Here is an 11,428-nt window from a genome sequence, read left to right as displayed (position 1 = left end):
TTTCTTAAAACAAGATTTATTGGCACAATCATACATGTTACAACTGTCTACAATATTCTTGGAAAATATGTTCACCATCTCAAAAAAAATCACTGTCCACAGAAAAGTACAGTAATATCAAACTTTGTAAGTCATCACAATTTTAGCATCAAAATGCATGCATTCATCATTTATAAATGGAATTCCACTGACCTCCAGGTAAAGCACTTTAAGAAATTTCCTGGTCTCCACAACGTTATTTTTCCTCCCCCGGTAGCTCTAGTAAGATGCAAATGGAATGTTTTCTGTAGAGGCACAAATCAGTTTCTTGCTCAGTGCAGCTGTGTCTATGGGGTGAGAGATGCTGTTCTCAGCACAGACTTTCAGATCCTTTCTGAGTGCATTACTACACAGCTGAACACTACTGCATGGCCTTGAAAAGGCTGCAATTGAAGATTTGGTCTGGACTTTAGTTTTTAAAAGGGCAGCTGAAAACTTATTTCTGGTTATTCCTATTAGAGGAAGTAAAGCTTGAAGAATCAAAAGGGAGGAGGCAGAAGAAAGGTTTTTGTTTTGCAGTGCCATTCCAGCAGCATTTGAAAGAAGGGTGGCATTGCTAAGGTGACTTGTGAGGAGAAATAGCAATCTCAGTAAATCCTCTTCTTTCTTTGGTGCCAGTCTAGCAACTTAGTAGCCAATCAAGGTTTTGTCACTGACCTCAGACAGTACAGAACTAGACTTTACCAGATGTCCTGAATCTGACCCTATGCCTATCCTCAGCTTCGGTACAGAGGAACAAGCTTCACACACCCAGAAGGGAGAGAATGCACTGATATCCTCAGCGTGATCAGATCTCGCTTAGTCCAACGTAAATGAGAGAATGAAAGAAAAATTCTTGATGTCAGTGGAAGCTCTTTGAAAAATAGGGGTTGCACTTACTCCCACTAGATCTGAATTTGACTCTAATCAGATCAGTTCACAAAAACAAAAAGGCAAAACCATAAACCACATACACTTAAAAATGTGCTTACTGCACTTTTATCAACCTTGGTAGGGCAGAGAATATATCCAATGGCAGAATTCACTGTGGAATCACCAGCCTTGGAGACTTTCAAAACTCATGAAGACAAACCCTGTGCAACCTGCTCCAGCCTCAGAGGTAGCCCTGCTTCGAGCAGGAGGTCGGACGAGATAAACCCCAGGGGTCCTTTCTAACCTAATTTTTCTATCATTCAAAGGAAAGGCTTTTCCTCTTCTGAATTAGCACATAGCACGGATTCCGTATCAGGCCTGGATTTAGTAAAGATGAATGAGGGCTTTTTGTTGTCTTCAACAGAGAATGGAAATTCTGGATGTGCTTAAGCACATGTTGAAGTTGCTTCCAGAACAGGACATGCTTTGCTCTTCACTCTGGGACAGAGAGTGTGAAATACTCAACCATCTGTCCATTTTAAGTCTACAGTACTGAACTGATTTGATAGCACCTCCAGAGGCTGCTTGTCCGTGTTAAGACTCAAGCACAACTCATTATGGAAAATACTAAATTAGCTAGCTACAAACTCATTTCCTGCAATGACTAAAACAAGTTTATAATAAGAGTTCATATAGTGCCACTAAGAGAACTTTTTATGCTGCAAAACAAACTAAAGGCTGCTCACAGTAGAGACTGGCTATGTTTCATCTCTCTCATACTTGGAAAGAGAATACATCACCCAAATGGCAAATGCCCATCTACGTATATAAGCACTTCTTTCAGAAAGGGGGAGGAAAAAAGAATAGGAGTCGTCAAATAAAAATTTAACCTCTACATTTGGTGTTTCCCCCTCAAAATGTATTTTTGCAACAGACAAAGGATGTTTTTAAGCCCTGCTCTTGAGTAGGAGGTACTAATTTCTAATTTTTCAGTGGTGCTGATACACATAACATGACTAATATTTTACCACGCATGTGGTCGGGGGAGGGAGGACTCTTCATTTACAAGACAAAGTAACGACGTTTTTCACAAGTAGTGGGCTATCATTCACATTTTATTGTGCAGACCTGTGAGTGTGTCTTAGCTGCATTAGCATTTTATTTAATTTCCAATCTGGGGAAAAAGCAAATGGAACATAGATTGAACTTAGCATTTCTAATGAGAAAAAAATATTCTTTCATTAATAAACAGGCTCTGGAAGCTAATTATCTGACTATTTTTATAGCTGCTAATTGCTTAAATAAAAGATAAATAATACTTAAATTTAAACTGTATACCCATGGCCTTTACTATACATTTCTACTTTTCTTCAGAATCATTTTTCCCTTTAAGTTTCATGAAAGGCTGAACTTGCATTATTTAGTATACTTGCTAGCAGCACGGTAGCCTTGCTGACCCCTGAATTATCAGGTTCAGCCAACACTACTGTGACTAATGGAGAAATTGTTGCAACCTTTTGGGTCATTACTATAAATATTAATAGCTGAACTTCTGAAAACAATTATGCACTGTGCAGCTACGAATTTGTGGCTCCATGATATGCACTGTCTCAAACATTGATCTTACAAAGAAAACAGCAGCAGCTGCCGTTATTTACTCTTACTTTAAACAAACCTGCAGCTTATTGGGGGGGGGGGATGCTGTTGTCTAGCAGTCAGGAGCCTTCTTTTGTATCACATTGTTATGACCCAAATTAAGGTCAGGTGCCATATTCTGCCTCCAGTGTTCTCTTCCCATCAGTGGAGGCTGCTTGGAGGGCAGCAGGGCGTTACGGGGAGGAGGTTCTGCTCCAATCAGGCCCGCCTCAGCTCGGGCTGAGGTCAGCAATAACAGTATGGCAGAGGGCAGCAGAACAACCCTAGCCCCAATATGCTATGTTCCAAATACACGACACTCCAAAAACACAAAGGCTTTCTCAGAGAACGAAGAGAGACTTGAAGAATAATGGAGAAGCCAGACATTGTGAGGAGAGCTGAAGAATGGGGAAGCTTTTTCTCATAATTATCTTTGTTGTTCTCTATGATATTTTCTCTTTGAGAACAAGTACTTTGCCCTTTTAAACTTAAAGCACATGGCTTCTTTGGTTGAGTGTTACGTATGAACCACGAGGCTGTATTCATGTTTTAAATCAGTACAGGTTACGATTTTTGCTTTGGAGAGTTAACAGATGTGATACAGTCATGACAGAATGAGGTTACTGCAGAAATGACTCATTGTTGAATAATCAAGTGTTTACTCCACCAAAACTGCGTGTAGCCAGACTGCCACAGATTTTCTGCTTTATTGTAAGATGTAGCTTTTAAATGTCAGTACATTAGGAAGAAAGGTAAACTCCTCGGGTGGCTCAGATCTCTTTTTATGCCTGTGTTTGAAGGCAGACAGTCTTATTCTCAATGGAGAAGAAAAAAGCTACGGAGCACATCAATGGAGGCATACATTAATGAAATAAGGAAGGGAAATTAGCAGAAGAGGAAAACAAAATCCTTTCCTGAAGTGGAATAGAGAAGTGTTTCTGTAGGAGACCAGATGAAGAAAGAACAATTGATGTGAGGTTCTGGTGTGATTGTTTCATACATCCCAATCTAGTACCCTTCCAGAAAATCATGTCACCATCTGAGAAATCTTCAGCCAATCATTTCTCTAGATAGAACTGATTTTTTTCAAGGTACATTCTTTGGCTTTTTTGGTTGCTTCTAAAGAAGGTAATTTGAGGGTGCTTGTGCTTTCTCTTGTATGAAGAAACACATACTCAAATGTATCTTGTCTACCAAGAGGGACCTAAATCAGGTGAGAGGAATAACCGGCTGGAAGAGCATCTCACTCTTCTGACTACTCAGGGGGCCATCTGATGTGGGTCTAAAGTTCAGGTCAGGACATGAATCCGGACCAAAGAGACTTTGGTCTCTTCGAGGTCTCTCTCCAATACTCACTGTGTACATTGGGAGTGAGCCCAGTGCCTTATATGCCTGCTGGTTTAGTCCTCTTCCCTGTTTAAAGGGCAGGAGAAGCAGGGTTGAGATCTAAACCCTGGATCATACCTGAGTGCCCTCTGGTTTCTTTCCAAAGGTCTAGCACCAACACATGTGACCAAGGCGCTGTCATAAAAAAAAGAAAAAAAAAGATTATACATACTCCCACTGGGTGATAACTTCCCATGGAACAGAGAAAAGCTCACTCTGTAAAAGCATGAAAAAGAGCTGAGTAACAACTGAGCTTCTAAAAGTTCCTGAAGTTTGAGTCTCCTATGGTAGATGCACTCTGAGAAGCAGACATCACTATTTTACAGGTATGCTCTAACACAGACGTCAAGTCATGAACGTGCTCTTAAGAGCTAAAATCCATTGCATTCAGACAAGAAGTAGCTCAGCTATTTATAAAGTTAAAGTTACATGAAGCCATGTCAGAGGAGCAGCAACAGAAATGAGACACAGAAACAGGAGAATTTCAAAAGGTCTTGCTATCCAGACAAAAACTTAGCAGACTGTGGCTGTTCTAATTAGTTCCTTGCACAGTTAATACTGTCCTGTTCTTCCATCATTGTGAGTCACTTATTTCAGATCACTATTTAAAAAGAAAAAAGCCAGTACTTTACTTGCCTGAACTGTTCCCGGGGCTAACATCATGGAGGTTCCAATACAATTCAAGTGCCAGCTTTAAAAATCAAACCGACCACATTTCTAAATCACTTGTCTTACAGACCCGAGGTTACGTTCAGAATCTTTATCAGATTCTCCCCTCCTCTTTCTAATAATATTGGATTATGTTGGACTATGTTGGATTGACTGTGCTGTTACGTAATGTTGCCAAGTGAAAATCAGGTCAGGTGTCCCTCTTCAGGCTTCTACGCTACTCGCTCCTGCAAGTTCTGTGTACCAATTTTTTAGGTTTAAAGCCACATTTATGTTCTTGCAAGATGAGCTAAATTAGAATGAAGAAGGTGTAATGCCCAAGCAGGACCTTACTGGCCTGTGGATGGTGGATGCAAGTAGCACTTCTTAACCTCAGAGGCCAATGTGCGCTCGTTGGCAAACCAAACAGCCGCTGTGGTACGAGCACAGACCGGCGCCTAAGCACCCCATTTCAGCCGTGCTGGTTCTGAATGGCATGTCGTGCTAGCGTCCTAGCCGTACAGCTGTAGCTCAGAAATCAGAGGAAGAATAAGCACTTCTTTTAAGGATAGAATACGCCAGTCTCAAAGAATGTTCGACTCTGGCTAAAGCTACCAAAATCTTCAGTTCAGTCCCCAAGATGGCAGTCAGAAAGCCATCACCCTTACAGCCTCCTGAGGGTTTGCTGGGGAGTGGGTAAAAGGGAGCCCTTTTGTGCCTTTTTACCGGTCCAAGGTAAAAGCCTAGGCAGTAGTTAGTGATGAAGAGTAGTAGTTGAAGTTCTACCCAGTAACTGAAATTCTAATCAGTGCTGACTAAACAAGGAGTTAACCTTTTCATGGGAAATTTACTATTGCAAGTAGGCAGTTGTAACTGCATGGACATCTTAAATGTAGAGGCAGTGAGTGGAAAGCAATCAATCCTGGCTTCAACACAAGTAAGGTCTCCAACTGTGTGTATATAGATTGTCCTCTGTACCAGTCCATGTATACATGATGGTGTTGCACAATCTCTGACCCTGCACAGTCCTGTATTACCATATTCTCCTTACAGAAGGATTAACCTGCAGGAGCAGTTTGACTCTGGGCCTGTGCATCAGGGAAGGACACACTTCTTCATGCTTCCTGGGCTGAATTAGAAATGTCACACCTTACCGACTGCAACCAGCCAGCGCAGCACAACTAGCAAATGTCGAGCAGTCACAGGCACACTATATGCTGACAACTTCAGAGTTAAACACATTAATTTAGCATACTTCATTAGCACACAGGAGAAAATTGTCTCTTCACAAACATTTTACAACCCACTAGAGGCTGGGTTTCTTCACTAAACTCTTCCTTGCAAATCCTCACCAACGTTTAGCGGTCATCCCTATTAGTTACTGTTCTGGGAGAGAATGAGTACACAGTCCACAACCAGCGGTTTCTCTTCTCCACTCTGCCCTAAAGCTCCCACTTTGATTGAGATAGTTAGCTAGGAGGACGTAAGCTTTGCACCCTTTTATCAGTTTCATCACAGTTTCATTTGGAAACTTTGCATCTTTGTCGCTAGCGGATTCAAACTCGTTGATGTGTATTTGCAGCTGTATCAGCTACGGAGTCAGTTCAGGCTCTCACAGGAGAAAACGCTGTCTACATTAAGGATCTGTACCGGCATGTAACCTTTCTGATTGTACCATCCCCAGTGAAAGCTGTCTTCCTGTCATGAGGCCTTTCAGTGCTCCTGTAGAGAAGTCCTGTGAGGATCGAGCCATGCTCACATGCGTGCGCGTGGCAGGGTCTCACTCTTCGGAGATAATTCTTTCGTCTCAGCTAGCCAAATATCTTCGTAGTTTAAAAAGGGTCCTGAAGTTGGACAGCTTGTTCCTTTTGCAGCAAAGGCTCAATTGTACGTAGCATTCAGTTGTGGCACCTCGTGGAGTCAGGCCCTTCACGACAGCAGAGTTTTCTGTCTGGCCCATGAGGATTTTAGAACTGTTTATATACTCACAGGGCTGAAGGGCTGAATAGGGCACACCAGGCAGTCCAGTAGCACATTAGTTACTTTGAAAGTTAAGTTTCATTAAGACTGTGGCCACTTACTACTTAATGATATGAAACAGTACATGTGAATATGAAGTAATAATTCGTTGCTTATTCTCTGCAAAATTCTACCTAGGCACAATCTGTATGTACATGCGCTGCAACGAACTGGTCTGGGGTCTGTGTTTTTTTAATCTAAGACCATGTCAAGAAAGATGCTCCACACTGGGAATATTTACACCACTATCACACTATTATCACCATTTCTATACTCTAATTGTGGGAAGAAAAAAAAAACAAAAACAAACACCTTTTTTTTTTTAAATTCTACTGATTCTTCTTAGAACTTCTGAAGGAGTTATCCTAAAAAGACCCTTTCAGAATTTCCTGGCTCAAAATTTGGTAATTCATTTTTAGTTTGATTAACTATGATTTGGTGTTTAAAAAAGAAAAAAACAAGGAATTCAACATTTGGGAGAAAGCCTACAACAAGAGCATACAAGAACTTTCTCTCAAACCGCAATATATAATTTCTCTTAATTACATCAAATGTTATTTTAAACTAATTGAGTAAGAAAAGTATCTCAGCTGAGCACTTTACAAAGACGATGCTATAGTTTATGAACTATACACACACACACAAATTAAATTGCACTTTTAAAAAGCCTATTAATACCACCACTTTGGAACAGTGTTTCTCTGCCTTCCTCTTCTCCAGGAAAGCTTTGCAAGGCCGGCTTCCCTTTCTCGGCCTCTCTCCGCTGTTCCCTCTAGTTACCCATACCACCTTCTTCCTGATTTTTGAGCAGTCCTCACAGTGGGGACCATTTCTGCAAAATGGTGCAGAGGTAGCTTCCTACAATCCTGCTGGGAAGCCACAGACATCATCAAAGTTGTTCATGGGCTTGAAGTTAGGGCCGTAAGTATTGGCGATTGGCATTCGAGGGAGTCCCATGAAGTCTGACAAACAGTGCCTTCAGTTTTTAGCAAGAGTCTGTATCTTGGTCATTTATGATGTTTGTGTTACCATTTTTGCATTTCACTTAGCTTTTTCAAAATTGTGCTAGCTAATGCTTTTTTTGGTTGTCATACAGTTTTCTTCCTGGTTTCCATATTGAGGTTAAGATGATAATCCGGTCCTATTTATTTTCTGCAGGCAATGTTTTTAGACTTGGATACTACAGCTAACGCCCAAAAATCTACATTTGGTTGCCTAAGTTGAAATAAGATGTCTTACATGAATACTTGTAAGTATCACTCTCCAATGGGAGCAGCTGATACTCACTACCTCAAAAAGTTACATCTGATAATGGATTTTGCCATCCAACTTTAGGTGCTCAGATTGAGAATTTTGGCCCTAATGTTTGCTGCAACCTTAGGTTTGGGTCCAATCCACCTGGCAGTGTCCTTTAAGCAGGAGCTTCCCCATAGCTGCATTCTCTGATTCCGAGATGTTTAGGATGCTTTCCATATACTACAGTTTCTGAATGTCAGTGCATACACACATTTTAAGACACAGCGATAAGACAGTGTATGGAACTACTTGGCAGTATTTAGCTGGTACAGTTTCTTGTGGAAACAACAGAATTGCAAAACACACCACACTGAATGCTTATGGGTTATTACAAGCAAAAATCCCAAGACACCAGGAATTAAAAACTGGAGTTCAACAAAGGAACACTGATATCATTGGTCGATACGAACAAAGTTGTGCCAAGTCTTCCTTCTTTGCTTTTTCAAGTGGAGAAATAAACTGGGAAAGGAAGCAGAAGGGAAAAAAAGAAGACATAAACCAACAGTTATTACAGAGCTACTGTTGCGCCTTATCTCACAGAAGCGTGTGCTGTCACAGAACAGCAAACACCTTTACCACATCTTTGCTGAAAGATCACGACATGTCTCGCACACCGTACGCCTTCCTAGCTGAAATGGGGATGCTGCTTCTGTCTCAAAAGCAGTTCAGAGGGGGGACTGAAGTGGAAAGCAGAGGAAACTACAGCTCGAAAGACAGAAAGGGTAAGGTCTGATGGTGATGTCAGCCACCATCCCCAGCTCCAGCAACATCTGCAGTCTCACATGTTGCAACCCCCTTCAGCAGGGAGCCAGCCTGCTTTTCCAGGGCCCCACTTCCAAGGACGGCAGGAAGCCTGGCTTGGGCCATTTCACCACCCGTGGCAGCTTGTTGCTGTGAGGAACTGCCCAATGTACCTGCATCTATAACCAGTGCTGCATGGAGGGTACGCTCTTGTTCCCATGCAAATCAGTGACTAGAGAAGCCATGCAGGCCTTGTCTGTGACAGCACATGGACGCTGGATGTCAACAGGATTTAAACATACTTGAGAGCTGCTGTAAATAAATACCTCATTGAGTTCAATACACAGAGTCCTTCCTGAAGCTGCAACCTTTACGCACTATTACAGAAGGATCAAACAGACTGAAAAAATAATTTCAGATCCAGAGCTCAAACACATGTGAATCTCACTAAGCTTGCATTAGATCTTCATTATGGTGAGCCAGGACCTGGGTTTGATGATGCAGCACTCAAGTTTGTGGTTAAATACCCTAAACCCAACCTAAGGCATGTTGAACCTGCTGTCTGTTTCTAAACTTACCAGGACAGGCATCTAACATTTAAAACCAGGAGGGAAACAATGTTATTAGTTATACATAATTTCAGCCTTAACTCCTAAGGAGAAGCTATGAGCTATCTTCTCTGCTTTTCACTGTCTTGTTAAGATACACATAATGCTCAATGATGCATGCATACACAGCAGTCAGTTCAACCGTTGCACAACTGTCTTCCAGGTTGCTGCACTAGACTGCAGAACAAAGGCCCATCTTTCGCTTGAAGCCGTTGCCTTAAGTACCCAGTAAATACAGTTAATTAACATTTAGCCATTTCCCATTCCTCCCATATCAGTGTTATGAAACCCTAGAACTATTCTGGGTCACTCTGGTGCCAGCATTCATAAGACAAACTGCCACATGTATCTCAACCCACTAAGTCATGTTTACAGGTGATTCTGTAAGCCGCTTTTACTGAAGCGACAGAGGAAAATGGAAACATGCCGAGTACAAGGCATGTCATTTGAGAGCCGGGAATTAATTCACATCCACGCTTCAGCCTCCTGGTGAATCTCTTCTGGGTTACTAGCTGGATTGCCTAACTCAAGAAACCTCCCTTTTAGGAGTTAATGCCATATTACAGTTATGTCACATAATGGCTGTTGCTAACACAGAGGTTACATAAATAAAATGTTCAGTTCCTGTCATTACAAGATCCCTGGCTCCCAACCAGCATGACTGCTATTATTCATTCATATGCTCTTTCCTATAACAAATATGTGGAATGAGCTGATCTTTCAAGACAAGAAATCAGTAAGGCTTTGGGCCATCTTTTAACAACATTTAGATATTCAAGATGTGAAGGGATTTTCAGAAGAACCAACATCTCAAATCCCAGCTGATTTGGGGGGAACTAGTCATCTACATGATTTTAAAAAACTCATCAGATGCCCGTTTGGCTGTGGGCCTTCACCCTTTTTTTACAGGCATGAGGTAATTCAAGCATTACTGTTCTCACTAGAAAACACCAGGACGGTGGCACTGGTTGCAATGAAAGGAAGGTATCTGAGACTGCATAAAAATTTATATAAACATGAAAAGGGAGAGTCTTTAATCCTACGAAAAGTTATGTAACATGATAATGTAAAATACATTAAATGTCAACAAATTCTACCTATGTAAGTGTCCAGAGAGTTTGCAGTAATTCTCACTATAACAGCATGACACTAGAAGGGGAATTTCACAAATTAATCAGTTTAAATATTTTATATCTGTGATTTGTTTTGTTTGTTTTTTTTTAATATATCAGCACTTTATAAGTCACAAAGCTATTGAGGTCATAAATGAAAGAGAAAATTAATTACTCACTTATAAATATAATGAGAATGACTGCGCATACTACACCAAGGATGATCATCATCTATAAAAAGAAAGTTTTGAGAAAAAAAACAGCAAGTCAGGTTTTCACATGAAAGACAATAACCCCTCAGGTTTTTTTGCTTTTACTTAGTAGCTCATTCCTTGCAAAGACTCGCTGCAACAGACTTGTTAAGGCCCCAGATGTAGTGTCAATTTTAGGAACTGACCACCAGCAACAGACACAGCCTCTTACCAAAGCTAGCAAGTCCTTGCCCATCTGATAAGATGCAGTGACCAACACCGTGCATTTCTAGCAGTAAAGAACAAGCAAACATCCAAAGTAAAAGTGCTGCAGTCCAACTGCCATCAATAGCCCAGTGAGAATGGAAAGACTGAAGAACAGCAAACATGGACACGTCAAATCGAGGCCTTCGTTCCTTCTAACATGTCTGGAGGACAAAGCCAGCCCCTGGCTTGCAGGATATTTATTTATTTATTTCCCCCCCTCCTTCAGCGTTTGGGAGCCAGAGGAAGGCTGGGGGGATTCTGTTTGTCAGGGTAAAGCAGGAAGGGACAACGAGGAAAGGAGAATGATGGTAGGTGTGAAGGTTTAGTGTAGTGTAGGTCATTGTGGTGACTGCAGTCAGCATGGGTGAACCTAACTCAAAATCTGTGTCTGTAGCTCCCAAACGCCCTGCTTCCTGCACTGTCAGGCAAAGCAGCTGGGCAACAGCTAGAAGAGGCCCAGAGGAACTGCTCAGTTGAATTTCTAGCCTAGATCCACTTATTTCTGGAGTGTTTGTGCGTGTAGTTTACCCAGAATATTGTGCCTTGCTTTACATTTCATAGCACTGTGGGTTGAAGAGACAAAGCAGGCAACAGATGGGTGAGAGATATGTGGGATTCTCCTCTGGGAACAGGT

At 41.5% G+C, this 11,428-nt stretch overlaps 1 protein-coding gene across 1 annotated transcript in view; it reads right to left on the bottom strand.

Annotated features, from left to right (window-relative positions):
* Nucleotides 1-11,428, bottom strand: part of LOC104335416 (vesicle-associated membrane protein 3) — a 52,151-nt gene continuing 40,723 nt past the window's right edge. Inside the window, exons 4-5 of the mRNA XM_075417526.1 lie at nt 10,516-10,567; nt 1-8,334 (exon numbers count right to left, since the gene is read on the bottom strand). Of these exons, the coding sequence (XP_075273641.1) occupies nt 8,318-8,334; nt 10,516-10,567 (69 nt within the window). The 3' untranslated portion in view covers nt 1-8,317. The remainder of the gene's footprint in view (nt 8,335-10,515; nt 10,568-11,428) is intronic.

The sequence above is a fragment of the Opisthocomus hoazin genome, chromosome 4 (genome assembly GCF_030867145.1).
Source record: "Opisthocomus hoazin isolate bOpiHoa1 chromosome 4, bOpiHoa1.hap1, whole genome shotgun sequence".
In the NCBI taxonomy this organism is placed as follows: Eukaryota; Metazoa; Chordata; class Aves; order Opisthocomiformes; family Opisthocomidae; genus Opisthocomus; species Opisthocomus hoazin.
The sequence above is the reverse complement of the archived record's forward strand: the minus strand, read 5'-3'. Positions and strand labels throughout refer to the sequence as shown.